Consider the following 21,335-nt stretch of genomic DNA (forward strand, 5'->3'; position numbering starts at 1 on the left):
GGCTGTTGCTGGAAGAAAGTGGAAACTGGGGAATGGGAGAATTATCAAATTCTAGGAGGACAAATGGCTTATGGATAAACCGCTGGAGGAAATCCCCATTCTTAATGAATGGAAATACTGGTTTAAAAGCAGGTATGGAGACCTTGTTAGGGACTACTGGAGAAATGGTAAGTGGATTGAGTTTAGCCAGTTTTGTCCGGGCTTAAGATTTTTGGAGACCTTGCTCTCTTCCAAAATCTTCATAGAGCATTCTGAGGATTGTATGATTTGGAAGGACACTTTTGATGGGAGATATTCTATGTCTTTAGTTGTCTCTATTCATTACAAAGTTCTGGAAGAGATTCCTCTGTGGGCGAAAGTGTGGATAAAGAAGTTGACTCCCAAAATTAATATCTTCTTTTGGATTTTTATCCAAAATAAGGTGCTAACCCTTGATAATATCCATAAACGTGGATTTGTTTTTCCTAACAGGTGCTCTCTTTGCTGCATGGAGGAGGAGTCTACCTGCCATATCCTCTACCAGTGCAATTTCAGTCAAGATATTTGGAATATTATTCTCAATAAGTGGAAGTTGAGCTGGGTTTTCCCGAACTCTCTGGAAGAGTTCTGGCAGCAATGGTATTGCCCTAGCTCTAATTCTAAGAATGTTGAGCTTTGAAAACTTATTCTCCCTATTGTCACCTGGAACATCTGGAAGGAGCGTAACAACAAGATTTTTAGGGAAAAAAGTGTGAACCGTGAAGTGGTGGTGGATAAAATCTATAAAGGGATCCATGAATGCCTATATGGAATTGATATTGGTTTATCTGCTAAAGAAGAGTTTAATGAAAGATGGAACCTTTCCAATAGTAGAAACAACAAGGATAAAGGTAGAGATGGCCTTTTTTGGTGCTTTCCTTCCCAGGGATGGATCAAGACCAATTTCGATGGGGCTTCTAAGGGAAATCCTGGCAATGCTGGTTATGGGGGCATTGTTAGGAATTTTGCTGGAGGTTGCCTTGTGGTTGTTGTTGGCCCTTTGGGTAACCAAACTAGTCATTATGTTGAAGCTTCGGCTGCCCTAAATACTCTGATTATAGCTAAAAATCCAAATCATGACAAACTATGGTTGGGGGGAGATTCTCTTGATATTATTAAATGCCTTAAGGGTGAAGTTGAGCTTTCGTGGTCTATCGAAAATATCATTTTTAAGGCCAGAGAAATTATTACTAGCTTTAAATCTATTATTATTGAGCATGCTTTTAGGGAAAAAAATGTTGTAGCAGACGATCTTGCTAACCTTGGCGCTATTTTCGAAGAATAAAGCATATGGAATGGTGAAGATAATATTGATTTCAATATTAAAGACCTCATTAGAAATGACATAATTATGGAGAAAGAAGGATTGCATTTTAATCATGGCAGTATTAATGATTATCATCAAATCTTTAGAAAGGTAATGATAGCTCGTCAGAAGGGCAGAGTGTCAAATAAGAATATTAAAAAATCGCATGTTTTGTGGGTGTATATTTTTAAGAATCCAAGTGTCATCTGGAAGATTGCTTTGAAGTTGCAGAAGCAGAAAAATTCCATAACGAATTCAAGAATGGGAGGTGATCTTAGAAAAGAGGAACCTGATAACATTTCTAGATGGCGGGAGATGCCTAAGGTATGGATGAAGCTAGAGAAGGGTTTCATGACTCTATTCATGGAAAAATTGGTGGATTATGACAAAAGCAGAGTTAACCTGGCGGTTACTAGAGTGACTTAAAACTGGAAAAATGGTACTTTCAAAATCCATGGTGTCAAATTCAAGCTGGACACAGACCTCATCTCTACGGTCACAGGTATGCCCCATACTGGCCTCAATTTCTTTAGGGACCTGAAAGTCTCCAATAATGTTGTGAATCTCTTTTCGAGCAAAGATAAGGAGAGAGAAAAATTAGGCAAAGCGTCTGGGGGGTATTATGATGTGTCTAATATTACATATTATTGGGGTTTTGTGCTTAATGCCATTATGGAGTATATCACTGTGGAGGGTCGTTTTACTAGGGTCCATACCTATCACTTTGTGCTTCTGAACCACTTTAGGCATGAGAAAAGGGTGTCTCTTCCCTATTACCTTTTCAGGTCCCTGTCGCGCTCATTGAACAAGCACAGTAAGAACCCCTCTCCTCTTGTGCTACATTATGGCTTATTTTGCTCATTTATGAGCATTGTAAGATTTTGGCGATTCAGGAAAACAAAAGGCTGTCGGTGTCACTGGTGAAAGGCAAGAGGAAAAGTGAGGACCCTGGGCCCAGTAAGGATGAGCAGAAACAGAGTAAAAAGGCTAAAAAAACCTCTGTGGAGAAAAAAGTTGAGGACACGGATTTGATCCATAAACATAAGGATACAGAGGCTGATCCTAAGGATATGGGAAAAGAAGGAAGTGATATGGAGATTGATGATACTGACAGGGAGGAGAGCTGGAAATATGAGGAAGTGGGGGAAGAGGAAGGAGGAGAAGAGGAAGATTCCGATCAGAACAACCCTACCCATAGCGCGAGTATTGGTAATTTTAACAACCAACCTATGGAGGAGCAGGAAAACCAGATTAATCAAGAGGAAAGGGAAATGGAAACTGAGCAAAACAAGGATAAGGGGGATACAAGTAGGGAAAATAATAGAGCCGGAGATGAGATTATTCTGGATAAGCTGAAGAACCAGTCTGATGCTCGTTTGGGTTTTGATAGGTGGGTATATGAAAGAATTAATAAAATGGAAAAAATGCTAAACAACAGGAAGAGTAGGGACAAAAAGGTGAAAGTAACCTGGAGTAGTGGAAAAAGGTAATGGACGAAAAAGTGGAGAAGCTGGAAGTTCAGATCAGCAAGCTGGAGGAAGGAAAGGCAGCCATGAAGAACTTCTTGATTCTGATTCCAGATATCCTCAACTCTGTGACTAGGAACATGGAGGAAATTGCCAAATACCTTGATGGCCCCAACCCTACCAAATCTGTTGTGGACCTAGATGATGATGATGCTGCTACTGAGGCTATGAATGTGGATAGTGCTCCCGGAGGTGCAGCCAAAAGGACCAGGGCGAGTATGAAAAAAGATGCCTTGGCCTCTTCCAAGGAAATCCCTATTCTTAGGGATAATATCAAAGAAATGCAAGGGATTAGCGAGAAATTGGCTAATGCCCTTAAAAACATTATGTAATTTGCCTTTTTTTTTGTTTTGTTGGTTGTTGCTGGTTGTGTTGGGCTTTTGTGTTGGTTTTTGCCCAGTACTTTGTTGGTTTTTTTGCAGTCTGCCCCGTCTTGTTTCTTAATGCTCTTATCTTTTAAGGTTCTTATGTAAAGGGTTTCGGGGTCCCTTCAAAACCTGTTTTTCCCGTAATAAAAAACATATGTCCTGCAGCTGAGAAAATATAGCATGACTAGTCTCCTAGATCTAAGCTCCACTAAGATCAGTTATAAATGTTTCATAAATCAATCTACTAAAGAATCGGTCAAGTGGTTTCAATCATTACTGCATTTCTCTGACTGGGTCTGCATTGCGGTTATATACTTGCCATCAACTTCGGATGAGATTAAGGCTCAAGAGACAAATGCAAAGGCTAGAACTTTTCTTATCAGTTGTCTTAGTGATGAATTATTTGACAAGTTTAAAGGAATGAAAGAAGCTAAGGGAATTTGGAACAAGTCATGTTGTGAATATGAAGGTGATCCAAAAACTCAACAAGAAAGACTTTTGAACCTGAAGCAAAAATTTGAAGGTTTCATAATGGTTGATGATGAAAGCATTGAAAGTTACATACATAGAGTGAATGATACAATGGATTACTGCTCTCCTTCCAATTGCTTTTTGGAATTCTTCTACAAGCCTCTCGTCTTAATGATAATATATTATCTCATTGATTTAAACCAGATTACAACATTCGTAGGGTTCAACAATGCCTATTTCATCAATGATTAAACACGGTGCTTACTACTATAGATGGGCATTTGAAGCTGTCACATGAACATCTCAGCTCAATGCTATGTGTAATTTGATGAGAGATTGCACATTCTTTCAATATTAAATCTCATGACAAGTACTTGTTTCGAAGGGACGCTTTTATTTTGGCTCCAAAACGGTAGTACGGATTGATGAACACGCATATTAGTCGCATGTTTTATATCATCGATTTTGCAATAAATAGTTGCGATTGACTAACACGTCACTATCACGTTGTACGAAAGGTCTGTTTTGGAGCCAGAATAGCTTCGGCCGTTTCGAAGCACCCAATTGAAAGATTCTAACAGGAAAGTGCTTTTTCTTTCCCTAAGAGTGATATCATGTGAAAACTCACCAACCACTATATTAGTAATGTTTGATGTTTATAAAAAAAGGTAGATGGTATGTTTCTATGCCTTGCAATTTAGGATGCAAGTGGAATCTATTGTTTTTTAAATTTGCATGATAGGAGACATATTTAGTTGATATTAAATGCATGCAAATTAGGTATTGTTAACTCCCTCTTAACCCCTGAATTATTACAAAACTCTTTAAATAATTTTGATGTGTATTCCCCTCCATTATCAGTTCTTGGGGTTTTAATTTTATTTCTCAGAGTAGTTCTCTGTGAATTCTTTAAACCTATTAAGGATCTCTTCTGATTCTTTGCATTTCAGAAAGTAGATCCAAGTTTTCCTAGAGTAGTCATCAACAAATATTACATAATACAAGAATCCCCCCAAAGAAGGTACGAACATGGGTCCACATACATCAGAATGAACTAACTCTAAAATTTTACTTGTTTTCCTAGTACTATTTTGAAAAGCACCCTAAGTATTTTTACCTAGGGAACATCCTTTGCATGCCCCTGAATGATATTGCTTTAACTTAGGTAGACCCGTGATAAGGTCTCCCATTGATGATAAAGCTCTAAAATTCAGGTGGCCTAGTCTTCTATGCCAGACTTCATTAGCATCTGTATTTTAATGGATTAGGACTAAGTTGGGCTCTATGCATAGCTCATACAAGTAGCTGTGTCTTTGACCAATAGTTTTAGCTTTCTTGATGGACCATCAACTTCAGATGAGATTAAGGCTCAAGAGACAAATGCAAAGGCTAGAACTTTTCTTATTAGTTGTCTCAGTGATGAATTATTTAACAAGTTTAAAGGAATGAAAGAAGCTAAGGGAATTTGGAACAAGTCGTGTTGTGAATATGAAGGTGATCCAAAAACTCAACAAGAAAGACTTTTGAACCTGAAGCAAATATTTGAAGGTTTCATAATGGCTGATGATGAAAGCATTGAAAGTTACATACATAGAGTGAATGATACAAACCGCCATTTGTCTTTACTTCACCTTTGTTGACCCTGCATCATGATATTAATGTGCACAACAAACATGTGTATATACTAATGCTAACATGATGTAATGCAAACTATATTTATAATTGTTTTCAGCTATTTGCGTAGATAGATCATTTAAAATCATTATATGACATCCTTGGGTATAAGTTAAACTAGTTTCAAAAACACTTAAAAGGTATCAACTTAAAAGAGTTATTATAATCCAAATGTCATCTAATCATAAGACCTAGGCAGGAGTATTATATCAAAAAACTATCAAAATAGAGCCATTATTTAGGCTCATTAGTTGACATCTTAAGAGGGGGGGCATATATGTGGCCTCCTAATTGCATTTTTTGACTATCAATTATCATTTATGGGATTACTGCATCCTCCTGCTTAATCCTTATTTCATTTATCAACATAGGATTGTTGCATCCTCATGCTTCATCCTCATTTATGCATCATTTGTCTTATACATGATATTCATTCTCGACACCAGACAAAATAAAGTCTTACACGATATGCTTCATTTCTGAAACCAGAGAACATATGCAGTAGGATGAGTGGAACTAGCAAAACATAGCTAGACTATTCCAACTCTCCTCCCCAACATGGATCACCTAGCTTGATGCAACTTGCTAGTTCGCAGAGTTCATGTTCCTTCTTTCTCTCCCATGAGCCCATATCATAACACATTTGCTAGCATTGGATCATAGTTTCTTATGCTTTCAAGTACATCCTTGTTCTTTCTACAAGTCCACTTAATCTCCTGCAATAACATGCCGAGAATGATATTAGCAGTTGAGACATTTTTATTATCGAGGTCTCATCAACTAGTTGACTTGGAGCTTTGTGTTTTAGTACTAACATTGTTTGTGCTTGATTATACTTGAAGGTTACTTGCATGGATTGATAAGATTTTATGCTTGGGGGCTTGATCATCCCTCAATATTATCCTATCCCTACTTTGTCTTTCTCTCAGATGCTCTATCTCTTCACATCTACTTTACCAAGAGTATGACTGTAAGATCATACTTCGCTAAAGTGGGGACTAAATGTAGCGTTGTAAATTGTACACCCCTAATTAGGGTTGTCTAATTCCACGCTTAGGTTAACACTTGCCTTAGTGTGTCCCATCACATTTATAAGGCCCTTTTAGGCATTTAATTATTAATTTAATTAAATCTAAAGTCATCTCTCATCAATCCACATATTATAAATTTGGGCCGTTAACCCTACGTGTGCCTTTATTTTATTTTATTTTAATTAATCCTAATAAAGTCCTATTTCTTATATTCAAGGCTCAATTTTTCATATCTAAACACCTTGGATTGTCGCACCGAGATGGATTTAGCATTAGAATCACGATAGCTTACATCCCTAGAAAATTGGAAAAAAGTGGTTGGGACCATAGCGCCCACCACCATGGTCCCACACTTTTTTCCTCAAATTTCGGGAGGATGATTGGGTGGTCTTATCTTATTCAAATTTAGCTTTGTGGGAAAATATATCAATTCTAAGTCGGCCTAAAGGTGATTTTAATTTTGAAATCCCTGTATAAGGCATCTCTCTCAATTCATTTTTAAACAACTACACTTTATGCAAACATTATCATCAATTCAAGAGTAGATATGATTCAAAGAGCAACAAACTATATCAAGGCATCTTCAACTTATGTTTCAATTATGATTTCATGGTAGATTTTGTATGATTTATCATTGCATCAACACATGAAGGACTTATCCTAAGAGCATTGCATCACCTATTGAAGGTATAATCATCTACATTCAAGCATTTCAATCCCTTGCCCTCAAAAGGCAAGATTTTCCATTTCAATTCAAGTTCAATTTCTATTTCAATTAGGGTTGATTCTAAACCCAGGGTTTGAACTAGGCAAACCCCTATCCACAACACAATTTCCTTCTTTTGGTGTGTAGGTGGCAGATTTGTGAGCTGTGTAGGTGGAAAAGGACAGAGGAGACCGAGACAAAGTGAATTGCCTTTTGCAGAAGTTTTGGAGACACCTCAGGACCAGGGCACTACAAAGGGACCAAGGCACTCACAAAGGACTAGGATGCCCGTTGTCCTGGTCTTGACAATTTTTCCCAAATTTCTAGGTACAGGCTCTGATCCTTTCTTTTTGCTCAGATCTCACCTTACATCTCTATTTGATTTTTGCAACATTCCATTTTCGTCATTTCATTTCAATTTCTCACCGTTTGTTATATATTTTATCATTTTCAATTCAAAACTTAATTCAAATATAATTTCAACTCAAACATAAGGGGAAATAGGACCTCAATCAACATTCAATCCTCTTCTTAATAGAATTAAGGTTGGATCTATTGAGTTCATACTCCTTTTAATGTAATGTTTGTGAAAGTTAGGCCATTTCCTAGTTTATAAAGCATAACTTGTGAAACCAAAATTTTCCACCCAATACACAAGGTAAGAGAAAAAACGCTGGGGGTGGGGGTTTGAGGAAATGTGTGTTAGGATGAAAAAGATTGAAATCTTAACAGGGTAAGGGAGAAGGAGGTTTGGAGATAGACATGGTGGGATGAGAAAGTCTAAAATCTCAATGAGGTAAAGGGAAAAAATGGCGGGGAGGGGGAGGAGGGAGGGGGGAGGAGATGAATATCGAGATGAGAAAGTTTGAAACACCAACAAGGTAATAAAAACATGGAAGTACGAGGAAATACATTTAGAAAGGGAAACACTAAATTTTTTTCTCAAAATTTCACACAGTCCTTAGAAATTGAATTAAAAACCTTCAGGTTTGTGACAAAACAATGAAGGAGAAGCACAAAGAGACCAAAGATGGCCTTTTAAGAATCCTTTGATTTGTTGTTAGTGGTGGACAAAATAAAAGTCTAATATCTTAAAATCCCAAAAAACTTAGAAAAATCTAAGAAGACCCTAAAAAAGTCATAAAAATCTAAGAAAACCAAAAAATCCAAAAATATAAAAAGATTCAAAATGCTTCAAAATTTAAAGGTTTATAATACTGATCAATAGAGCCCAAAATAAATCTTAAACAACAAAGATGACAAAGAAAAAAAAAAAAAAGAGGAAATTTACAACTAAGATAGATGCCAATACTTGTATTTTTCTTGTAAATCCCAAGCAATGCTCCCCCCATGAATGGTGGAGGAAATTGTCTCCATGACCTACAATTAAAATCATTCTCCGCTTTACCTCATGATCCTATAAATGATCCTATAAAAAATTTAAAAAAAAAAACATATTATTTTGACGGGGAAGTGCGAGTGTCAAAATTAAACTCCCTTAGTGCTCGACCTAAACCCTGAACTGTTAAAGAGGATATTCGCCATAAACCCTATCTCGTCGCCGTGGAGCTTACAACTCCACCCGCTAAACCCTTCGTTTACCGTTGCATCACGCGGGAGCAACCATCCCTTCACAAAAAAATTTGCTTTTTTTTGGAATAGTTGTATTCAGTTCAACCTGTGTAGCAATCCGATGCTGGGAACTGGTTTAAGAGCGCGTTTAGTTTACCCCTCGACTTCTAAGTTGAATATCTGGAGCATACCTCTAAACCAGCGCTTCGCATTTATTGGGCTAAGGAAGTCTGGGAAAAGCAGGCAACAGCAGAGGGGCAGCATTTCTGTTATGGCGGTCAGAAGTTACTCAGGTCGGCCGCCGCTTCGGTCTGGGCGAGGTAGCGGGAACGAATCTTCACCCTTCTCCAGTAGGAGAAGCAACCCTCCCTCCAAAACCCTCGTGGAGCGGGAAATTGATGTTGATAAGTGGTTTGATAAGAGGGACGGCTCCATGCCTAAGCGTCGGAGAGATGGTGATTGGGTCTCCAATGGAGCCTCTGCTTCTTCAAAAGGAAGAGGAAGAGGAACAAGGCCCGGAGAAGGAGACTGGAAGAAAGCCTCCCGGCGAGCATTAGAAACTAGTGATGATGACGAGGACGATGACAACGATAGGTTTGAGAAGCGAGATGTTTCTCGGTCTGCTCTTGGTAGAGATAATACTTATCAGAGACTCGGTAAGAAAAATTCTAATGCTTCGACAATAGGAAAAAGACCTTCGGAATTTTTTAAAAAGGGGTCAGCAGCTTCTTCTGCTAGTCTAGCGTTGGAACTCAGCGAGGACGAGGACGAGGATGACGATGACGGCGACAGTGAATTTGCCTCTAATTCAGACGATGAAGAGTTTGACGCTGCCAATGTTCTTCAGCGTTCACAGCCCAAGTCGAGTGATGCTGAGAAATCAGCGCCGAAGCCGAAGCCCATGCCTACCAATGCAGAGAGCAAGGGGGAATCTTACTTGAGTCTGACAAGGTAATGCATTTTTGTATTTCTTAATCTATTGCTTGTATCTATCCTTTTTTACACCATGGAGGGCCATAACAACTCAAACCAGCGTTAAGATTAAAGGCCAGACTGTATGAGGGGCATAAATGCAGTAGGAGCAAGGTTAAGGACGATAGCATAAGACATTTGCACTTGTTAAAAAGAGTAGTTGAGATGGAAAAGTTTGGATTGACATGCGGATAATCTAGTATGTAATAGAAATAAATCTTTGGAGGGATTTCCCCTCTTAAAATGTTTCTGGGTGTACCTTTTTTTTTCCTATTGACAGACAAATGAGTACACGACATTTTTAGTCTGTTTAGTACAATTGGCTTCATGAGATGGCTCATACAATAATTTGTGAAATTGAAGACATTTGTCAATATACAGATTTCATTGGCCTCCTAAGTTGGCATTTCATAAGCTTGATTTCTTCGTTTTTTCATTTAGTACGTTCGATTTGAAGGAAGTGAGACTTAATGCAATGTTCTTAATGAGCTTTAGACTTTGAGAATTGTATTTACTTATTCTCTTCAAATTAAAATAAGAGGTGTATACCTAGAGAATGAACACTCCTATCCGATGGAAGTTGGATCATATCTTAAATAATGTGAACAATCCAATTTTCCCAAGTGCTAAACATTGCTTGTTAATATCAATGACATACCCACCCCTCTTAAAGTCTCTACAGGAGCACTAAATGCCTCATTACATGATTTCCTAATTCTCCGTCAAGGCCCACATAATCATATAAGACATTTTGATGGCTTTCAATAATGGTTTCCATGCGAGTGTTGAAAAACCCCTTAGTGCAATTATAGAGCTTAAGAATTAAATGCATTGGTTATGTCTATTCTTAAAGCCTTTTGGGAAACAATTTCTTCATTTCACAAACTTTTGCAAATTCATGACCTTTGATGAGTATGATAGTTTTGACAAATGACCTTAACTTGAGGGGGTTGTTGGGGCTCAATCTTGCATTGTCAATTTTTTCGAGTCCTGCCTTTTTGTGTGTCATTGCCCTACTTGCTAGTTATTAATAATTAATTTGAGACATCCTAAGTGGGTTCTCTAAGTGGGGTGTTTTTGGTGTTTTCCTTAGTATTTTTTTTGTTTATTGGAGCTTATGACCTTTTGGGGTTTACCTTGTTGTCATGCCATTCTCCTCAACCCCAACATCTTGTTCCTTAGCTTGAAAAATTCTTAAGTCCTTCAAACTAGATTGTCAAACTTTCCTTTCCTTGAGTACCAAGTTTGAAACTCTCAACTTTGCCTCACATTTCCTTACAACTTTTAGCCCATCAAACTTCTCTCTACTTGAGTATTTATCATGAAGCGGGCTCAAACCTCGAGCTCGACATTTTTGAATGCATTTTCCTCATTGGAATTAAACACTTGAACTTTCCCCAATCCCCATGCCTCAATGGTATGACTTCCAAGTCGTCCCCCAACCTTGGTGCTTTGATTGAAGGTGTGTAGTATAGATGGCACACTCGCAGAGTACTTGGCGAGTTTAAAAAACTCGTCGAGTAATCGCCGAGTTTTTTGCGAAAACTCGGCTAGACTAAAAAAAGAGGCCCAAACATGTGAAACTCGCCGAGTTTTTGAGCTCTGCGAGTTTTTCTGACTTTAACTCGCAGCCAAGTTTTTGCAAAAAACTTGCTGAGTAATCGTTGAGTTTCTTGCGAAAACTCGGCGAGTTTCTTTCTTTAAAAACTCGGCTAGACTAAAAAAAGAGGCCCAAACATGTCAAAAAATTATCATTTTTTGTTTTTTCAGGTCAGTTTCATTCTCTTCATTAGAATATACACATGAAATATAACATTTAAGTATAAGTGGCATTTCAATATGTCTTTTTCCTTTCTTATACTTTATAACACCCGACGCCTTTATAAAATAATAAAAGTATTTTTGGCCTCGTGGGGCGCTGCCCCTCGACCCCGCTGCCCCTTGACCCCAACTTGGGGGCGCTGCCCCCAAACCCCCGTCGAAAAATATAGGGGGAAACTTCGTTGATGGAAGTAGGGAAAATTTAACCTCCGAGTCTGATTAGGCTCCATATAACAACATAATTAGCATTGAAGAAATCTTGGTATTATATATTTTAGAGTTGAAAGTTTGAAACTATCAGAATGAATGATGAAATTTCAAATATTGCGCGTTTGTAGATCTCCATCAAGATCTAGACCTATCTCTCTACCCCTCTTTTTCTCACCCTCAGAACTGGGAAGATCTCCACTGGGAAGAGGAAGAGGAATAGTAAATAGTTTTAGGCTTTTAGCTAGAGTTAGGAAGAGGAAGTTGTAATTGTAATTTGTAATGATGTATTTACTTTTGGTGTTACAAAAACTATTTACTATTTTGCTTCCAGCCATTAGCATTCCTCATGAGGATGCGATTTTGTACACTTTGCATTTAAATATATCTAGAATCAGCTTGTTTCTTTTGTGTTATCATTTATTGACTCATTGGATGCATCTTCTCATTAAATTTTGCAAAAAAAAAGCATTTTTTACTAAGTTTAAGCGTGTTTTTAAGTTGCCGAGTTTTCCCCGAGTTTTTTTACCAGGGGCTTGGCGAGTCGAGCCGAGTCGCGAGTAGTTCAACAATGGTGTGTAGTATGAATTCTCCCCTATCTTCGATAGTTCAAAACTTTCATCATTTTCATAGTATCTACTAGCCCAAACTGTCCACAACACCATTAATGCATCTATAGTGCTTTACAACTACTAATTTAATTTGTTGGTGCTGAAAAACATATGTTACTTAAAAGGGCATAGATTTATGGGAATGAAAGAGAGAAAAGGCAAAATTAATGCCATAGTTATAATTATAGTACTTGATAATTGATATGCCATCTCCAAGTTGCTATTTTGACAGATTTTGTAGGTGGTTTGATTGGCTTTATGCTCAAATCCACATGCCATTGATGATTAGAGGTTGCGAATGCACAAAAATGATTTTCTCACTTTTTCATATGTTTGTAGATCTTGAAGGGATATATCTATTTGAAGCATTAATGAATGCAATAGCTAGGGCGAGAACAATCTTTGTTGTGGATTCGCACATTTTCTCCTTCATAGCTTGAGTACCTAGGTTGCAAATCTATATGTACAAGTTTTTTATTGATTTAAGGGTTGGTCATTATAGGTATTCTAAGAACACGCATGTAGAGCTTCCTATAGTTGCTAGCTAAGTCACCAAGTTCGGCCGAATTTGAACCTTGAAGTTCGAAATTCGCCGAACTTGAAACATTCCCTAAAAATTCGATTAAATTCGAATAAATTTGAATAAAAAATTAGGGCTGGCGGAAAGCGTTTTTTTTGGGCGTTTTTGTTGCCACGGACGGAGTTGCAGCCACGGGCCACGGCCATTGCTACCCCGACCCGACATCGCCCACGGTTGACCCGCACAACCTCTGCCGAGTCTCGACCTGCACAGGTAGGCTTCGACTTATCTCTTTTTTTTTTTTAAATTTTAGGTTTAATAATTAAACAATATTATAATTAAATTTTTTTAGGTTTACTATTTATTTATTTATAATGTTTATAATGTTGTTGAATGTTATTATTATATAATTTATAATTTTATATTAATAGTTTATAATTTTATATTATATATTTTTATATTTTTAAATTTTTTTTAGGTTTAATATTTTTATAAACAATTTAATAATGTTTATTATAAATTTTATTATTATTTATTTAATAATGTTGTTTATTTAATATTTTTTTAGGTTTATTATTTATTTATAATGTTTATAATGTTGTTGAATATTATTATTATATAATTTATAATTGTATATTAATAGTTTTTAATTTTATATTATATATTTTTTATATTTTTTTAATTTTTTTTAGGTTTAATAATATATTAATATTATTATTATATTATAGATATATTACATATATTTATTAAAAGTTTAAAAAAATTGCATATGGCGAATTTAATTCGAATTTTATACATTTCGAATTTTTTCTGCATCGAACTTCATTCGAATTTCAAAGCTGTCGAACTTCGAATTCGAATTCGAACCTGGTGACTTAGGTTGCTAGTATGTCTACCATTAGAGGTATCACTCTAAACTTGTGGGAAGGTTGCTACAAAAGTAGATGTTTGTTACCATATGTCTCCTTTGATCAATTGTAGACATATTGGAAGGTTTTGAGCTTGCGACGTTGATAGGTTCTTTGTTGCTTGAAATTTTTCTTTCAGCACTTGTCGGTGGGATTGTAACAAAAATTAGATAAGTTTCATCCCATTTTAAGTTAAAGCAAGATGGTATTTGTATTGGTCTTCTCTGTGTTGCAAATGAGTGCTTATGAGTATGATGAAGGATCCTTAAGTAGACGTGTTTGCATTATATCACATCTTTGCGTCAATTTCTTATATGTTGTTCTAATGGTTGTATATGACTTTGTTACCTAGTAAGGCATTGGTTTTGAAGACTTAGACCATCTACATGCATAATAAATCATCATAAGCTAGTTTTCTATAGTATAGGAAGTAGGAGTAGTTTAATCTTTGCTGTTGATGAGTCAATATCACAAACCATGGATGAATTTTAAGTAAATTTTTTTTTAACATTTGCAAGCTGGTATTTGTATTGGTCTTCTTTGTGTTGCAAATGAGTGCTTATGAGTATGATGAAGAATCCTTAAGTAGATGTGTTTGCATTATATCACATCTTTGTGTCAATTTCTTATATGTTGTTCTAATGGTTGTATATGACTTTGTTACCCAGTAAGGCACTGGTTTGAAGACTTAGACCATCCACATGCATTATAAATCATCATAAGCTCGTTTCTTGTAGTATAGGAAGTAGGAGTAGATTTATCTTTGCTGTTGATGAGTCAGTATCACAAACCATGGATGAATCTTTAGTAAAAAAAATGTTAACATTTTTTGTAAATAATTTCTAACATGTTCACGCTTTGCCAATGACTATGAAGTTTGTTACAGTATTTCAACAACTAATGTCTTTCCTTGTTTTTCTTCATCTTTTTTCTTGTAATTTCTTGTTACCAATACACTTTAAGCTAATGTCAAAATTTCAGCATTTTTGTAAAGTTAGAAAATTTGTGTTGGAGCTTGATAGGGTTTCTTTAACCTCTATAATCTCTAATGGTATATTTTAAATCTTCTTTTTATTCAAAAGAAACAACTAAGTGTTTGGGTTGTTGGAGATTTTTGAAGTTTTCTAACTACCATCAGGAGTTGACAACTTGTTCCTAACTTGTCTAAATGCAAAGGAAAGTGTATAGATGAAAGAGGTGTTAGTATCTTGAAAGATTATATAATTTGTGTCTGAGCTCAACAAAGTTTTGTAACTTATTTGTGATATGCCAAGGTTTTGAAGCTTCTTTGTAAAGAGCCATTGGTTTACTATTTTGGATGCTTGAGTGGTTTCATAACCACCTTTAAAGGTTGAGTTCCATTCAAAGAATTTCAACGCCTCAAGGAGCAATTCTCATATTTGTTGTTTGAGATTTTGATGGTTTTATAACCATTTGTCAAGGGTCTATGGAGTTTTTATAACCTTTTGATTTTTTGACTTAAAAGAAGAAAAGGGATCATAAATTGAGGAATATATGATTTTCAAGTTCTAAAGCTGAATGAGTGTGGGAGAAGGAAGTAGTTGCAAGCTAAGTCATAGGCTACACATAAGGTAATGCATTTTACTAAAGGATAGAAGGATTCCTCCCTAGCTAAGAGGGAGTGTTGAATGTATATAGCTTCGGTTGGAATTCACCTATCAAGACTATACAATTCAACGGTCTGATTGGCCTATCGGCCTTAGACGTTTGAATGGCTGTTCTTATCATTAAGTTTAGACTCTGCCTTCAGATTACTCATAACCTTTATCTACTTGTCATCTATTTCTATTGCTATCAGCTTACATCTATCATCGATTTAATAGCTAATCGATTTCTATTCTGTATTAATTGATTGTTAGTGACCGATGGTGATAAGTTATATTTAACTAATGGCAAATTATGTTTAGTTAGTATTCCGATTCAGTAATGAATCGTTAAGGGTTTTCTCTGGCCACCACTTCGTGTTAAAGGGACACGACTCTTAAGGAAGCCTGTGGATGTCATGTGTATAGATAATATGATTTACTTAGGACATGACAAGAAAACATATAGCAGATCGATATACTAATATAGGTGTAAAGAGAGACAGCCATGGAAACTATAAATTACTTGTTTGTGAGTCCATATTTATCTATACATTGTAATCTGCGACTATATCAGATTGCAGACGAAGTTGGTGTGATAAACAGGAGCAGTCAATATTGTTGTAATAACATACAACAGTCAATATCATTGCACTTACATCAGCTGACATCTTTGTGCATAATTACTACATTATAATTTAAAATTACCTATATATAAATCTGATCCACTTTAACAACCACATCCGCCAAACTTGTTCGAAATTTGGCGAATTTCAATAAAATGTTAAAAATTCGTTCTAATTTGGCGGAAAATTCGTACGGAACAAAACTAGGGCTGTCAATAGTCAAATGTATGAGGCGGGCACGCTTTATCCACAAATGATCTCAGATCATTCTCGCTGCCTCCACAGTGGGCGGAGGATCCTCCATTAGTGCGTGCAGGCTGCAACAATTTTTTGAAGCCGTGAGCACCGAGCAATTAGACTCCCGTTTTTTGAATGCCTGCTTGCGAGAGAATGGGCATCATGAACAATGCCTGCGGGGTCTGACGAATGAAAAATGCCTTCCAATTTATTATTGATGAACAAAAAATTAACCATAATACCACTTAATCATTTTTCGTATGAAATAGAAATTGACAAACGAAAAACTGCAAGCTTAAAATATATTTATTATTTAATACATAATATTAACATATTTATTATTTATATATTAATAAATTAAAAAGTTAAAATTTTACATATATTTATATTATAATGTTTTTTTAAATTTATTATAATGTATTAAAAAATTCATAATATTGTTTTATTTGTAATAATTTAATTTAATATATGAAAATAATTTATGTTAATTTTAAAATTTAATATAATATTCTTTTATTTGAATAAATAATAAATTTGATCTTTTTATTTCAAATATATTTAAAATGTTAAATTATACCAACAATTTAATGAATTTATTATTTATATATTTAAAAATTTCAAATTTATATAGGCGAATTTAATGTCGATTTTTTTTAATAAATTTTTTACCCTTGTCAAACTTCATCCGAATTTTATTGTTGGCGAATTCGAACTCGAACTCGAACGCAGTGACTTAGGTTAAAACTTTTGGCTGAGTGTTTGTTGTTTCTGCCCTCTAATATATGCCATTAATTGAAATTGATCTGTATGTTTGATCGGGAGTCCTTACATTTGCTCAATAAATCCTATTATTCAAAGCTTCATTGCCCTTAGCCACTAAGAATTTTTAAGTATTTATTTTTAGTTTCATGTTGTTTATTAATGGCCCAAGTGTTTATGACATGTATAAGTGGAATATTCCATATGTTCGAAGCTATGACTAGTGGATGATAGTCATCACAGTGACAGCTATTATTTCATTGGTATGATGTTGAAAGATAAGTATAACTTATAAAAATTGAATGCTGCAAGTTATTTTTTTCAAGTTGCTAGTTTTCTGTCTTTTAGAGTTTGGTATTGTGATTAGATTATTTCTTTTGTCTTTTTGAATTTTTTATCTCCTTCATATTGAGAAGTTGTTGATGAAATGATTTTTTGCAAATCTTAATGCGCACTCTTTGAAACAAGTGAATATTTAAAAACAATATTGCATGTTTGCTTGTAGATTTGAAGACTGTAATATCTCACCACTCTCACTAAGGGCGATAAAAGATGTTGGTTATGAACGAATGACGATTGTTCAAGAAGCAACTCTTCCTTCTATCCTCAAGGGTACACTCTCTTATCATTTTCTTTACAACTTACATGTACCAGTATTCAGAAGAAAGGGATTTACAGTCATGAGTTTTTGAGGCAACCTGACTTTCTCTGTTGGAAAAAGTTAATGAATAGTTGATTTAAATCGGTTATCTCTCTTTTATAGATTCTGTAAAATATATTTGCTTTGTCTCACCTGGCTGGTCACATAAGCAAGAGGTTCTGCTCATTTTTGAGATAGATAGTTATATATATATATAAATTATAACCAAGAAAATACATCCTGCTGGATCTGAATGTGCTTTAAATTTTGAGCGCTAGAAGAGATAGTATCTCAATGACAAGTGACAACATGAACAATATATTTCGTCCTATGCTATTGATTCACTAGATTTAATTTTATAGGTAGTTGTTATTCACCTCAGCAGCTTCATAAAATTCTCTCTTACTATTTGATCACAGCTTGACTGTTACATTTTACATTGTTTCTTGAACATTATATAATTAGACTAATTGATTTTCCAAGTTCATGGGGTTTTCACCATATTTTTTTTCCAATCCATCTTGTATAACTTGCTTGCACCTGCTTTATTTGTATTGACACAGTTCAGTGAGATCCTTAACAAGAATCCCAACAACATTGAAAGACTTGCTGGAAACTTGTCTGGAATTGTAGCTGTATCTCCTTTTAATTTTGAAATAACCTTTGGATCTCATCTTTAGAAAGAGCTACAAAATAGCTTAATTTGTACTCATTAGAAACAATCCTAGGAAGACAATCCAGACACCTACCTGCAGAAGAGAGGACACTAGTTATTTTATTAGCCTGCAACAAGCCAAATTGATAGTGGATTTATCTAGAATTTCAATCCCCCTTATTAACCTGCCTATCTATGGACTTTTGACATGAATAGATTTGTTCTTTGCCCACCACCTAGTCTTAATGAAATAATAAAAGTGATTCCTGCAGAATTTGACTCTCTGAAGAGACCTCAGCCACCTCCCAAGCAATCTTAGCCTTAGCCATTTCCATGAATTGTTTTCTAAAGACCTCTCTCTTATAAGTTAATAAGCATATATTAAAATACTTAAGCTTTTGGAAAAACATGAAATCTTGAAACCATGCTGAGAAGGACAGGAAGCCCACCAAAATTCCAAGGCTGAAAGCAGATTCTGGCATTGAGGCCACATCTGTTTGAATATGAAAGGGGGGCACCCGGAAGGCGGCACAGATACCACAACATTAAGCTAGATGGGGAAGTGGTCCAAACCTGCAACTGGAAGAATAACAGACTTCGAGCACCAGTCTTGCCTAAGCCAGTCTACTGAAACCAAAAACTGGTCCAAAGGTTCTACAATATAATGAAAGCTTTACAAAATCAGCAAACTCATTTATAACTACATGTTCCAAAATCAGCAAATTCAACACAAAATGACTGCAGCTTTTTGGAAAAGGTTTCTGTAGGATCTTGCTCTTTTGCATTTATGATGGATTTCATGATGGATAACCATTGTATTATTTTAATGTATAACAGACTTCAAGCACCAGTCTTGCCTAATCTAGTCTACTGAAACCAAAAACTGGTCCAAATGTTCTACAATATAATGAAAGCTTTACAATCCATTGTTCCAATAGAAAAGGCACTTATTAGGTGCCAGATTAAATGAGTTATTACAGTGCATGAAAAGGTTTCTATAGGATCTTGCTCTTTTGCATTTATGATGGATTTCATGATGGATAACCATTGTATTATTTTAATGTATAACAGACTTCGAGTACCAGTCTTGCCTAAGCCAGTCTACTGAAACCAAAAACTGGTCCAAACGTTCTACAATATAATGAAACCAAAAACTTGTCCAAATTGACTGCACCTCTTTGGAAAAGGTTTCTATAGGATATTGCTTTTTTGCATTTATGATGGATTTCATGATGGATAAGCATTGTATTATTTTAATGTATAACAGACTTCGAGCACCAGTCTTGCCTAAGCCAGTCTACTGAAACCAAAAATTGGTCCAAATGTTCTACAATATAATGAAAGCTTTACAAAATCAGCAAACTCATTTATAACTACATGTTCCAAAATCAGCAAATTCAACACAAATTGACTGCACCTCTTTGGAAAAGGTTTCTATAGGATCTTGCTCTTTTGCATTTATGATGGATTTCATCTTCTTAGTCATTGAGTTGATCCCATCATAAACCTTCCTCAATCATGACTTATCCATGTTGGTAAAGTATATCATACTCATGATGGGCTTGGTTAAACTAAGAAGATATTGCATGTAATCCTGCCAAGTGTTATCTACAAACATTTGCTTTACATCTGCTGCCCTTTCAGTGTTGGATTGCCTCCATATGGCCCATGATTGGCTAATGATCATACCAAAAAGTGCCTCTGGCACCTTCACAAGTCGTCTCAAAACGACTGTGTTGGATGCAAATCTAGTCTCAGCAACCTATTTGAAAAATAAAAAATAAAAGAATTAAAACAATATATATATATTTATAATTTTAAAATAAGTCACTAAAGTAAAACACAAAATAATTTTTTTGCATTGTTTGCAATTTGAATTACATTCAATAGCTTAGTTGTGAGAACGATCTAAAAATAGCCTGTCATGTGGTGGTTTGTGATGGGATCTTTAGTCCAATATATTTTTGTACCCAACTTCTGTGGCATGAGTTTTTGATTGAATGCACTACACAAGGTGCTCAAAAAATATGTGAACCATTTCTCAACTAACATACCAGTTGCTATACAATTCTTTGCATTGTCCGTTATAACTTGGACAACACTTTGATGATCCACTACATTAATGCACTGTATAAGGATGTCAACAATAAATTGTGCAACCTTCACTTGCTCCTCATGATTGCAGAGCTCCGAAGGCAAACCATAGTTCTAGATCCATAACTCTGACACAGTGGTAATAGTAGAGGGACCCATAAAGCACGAAAAAACAAATCTTTACATGGTTGAAGGGTTATCTACCAATCCTGAAAAGACCAACAAGGTCTACACAGAGTCTCTTGCTGATGCTCATGGCAAGGGAAGAGAAGCCCAAAGAAACCCTTAAGGGGAGAAAACCTTTGCCTTGCCATTCCATTGCTTTGCAACCCAAGATTATATCTGTGCTAGCAAAATCCAGCAATACTCTCAAAGCCATCAGTGCCAAGCTAAGTGGGGATTCCACCTCCAAAATTGCATGTGAACCTGAGAGGTCCATCAGAAGGTCATACTCTGCAGCAGCCACCATGCAAGTGGTGGAAGCCTGGAAACCATGTTTTCAGGGCCTACCATTCCCAAGAGGAATGGCATTTGCCTCTGTAGCCAGCAGACAGGGAGGCAGCTAAATCCATTCTAATCTGACTTGACAAAGATGCTGAGATTCTTTTTCTGCTTTAAAAAAATGAATTTTAGTTTTCGCAACTCCCAAGGATGCTCCACTCTTTTCATTCTAATACCCATCCAAGGCAGACAATCATCTTCTGAAGGAACAGAATCCTTAAGGTCTTCTTCTGCAAAGTCTTGAGGGTCCCTATTGCAGATGTGTATAGTCTGAAATCTTTCCATTGGGCATTACTGACTACATTACACTACATCATGCTCTTCATAGGCCCCTAGCATTTTGGAGCTTGTTCTGCAATGAAATATTTGTTATTCATGAGGAGATTGTTGTTCCATTGCATATTCCTTAGATGGTTCAACTTTCATTCATAGTTCATGTAATTTTCTTGTAAAATATGTTTTGTATACATTTCCAAGGTTATGGGGTTGGTAGATGGATTCCTTTTGG

The 21,335-nt window shown here is 35.8% G+C and overlaps 1 protein-coding gene across 1 annotated transcript in view; it reads left to right on the forward strand.

Moving 5' to 3' along the window:
- Positions 1–8,641: 8,641 nt before the first annotated feature.
- Positions 8,642–21,335, forward strand: part of LOC131031149 (DEAD-box ATP-dependent RNA helicase 31) — a 50,003-nt gene continuing 37,309 nt past the window's right edge. Inside the window, exons 1-2 of the mRNA XM_057962189.2 lie at positions 8,642–9,623; positions 17,443–17,549. Coding sequence (XP_057818172.1) covers positions 8,794–9,623; positions 17,443–17,549 — 937 coding nt within the window. The 5' untranslated portion in view covers positions 8,642–8,793. The remainder of the gene's footprint in view (positions 9,624–17,442; positions 17,550–21,335) is intronic.

The sequence above is a fragment of the Cryptomeria japonica genome, chromosome 7, assembly GCF_030272615.1.
Source record: "Cryptomeria japonica chromosome 7, Sugi_1.0, whole genome shotgun sequence".
Lineage (NCBI taxonomy): Eukaryota > Viridiplantae > Streptophyta > Pinopsida > Cupressales > Cupressaceae > Cryptomeria > Cryptomeria japonica.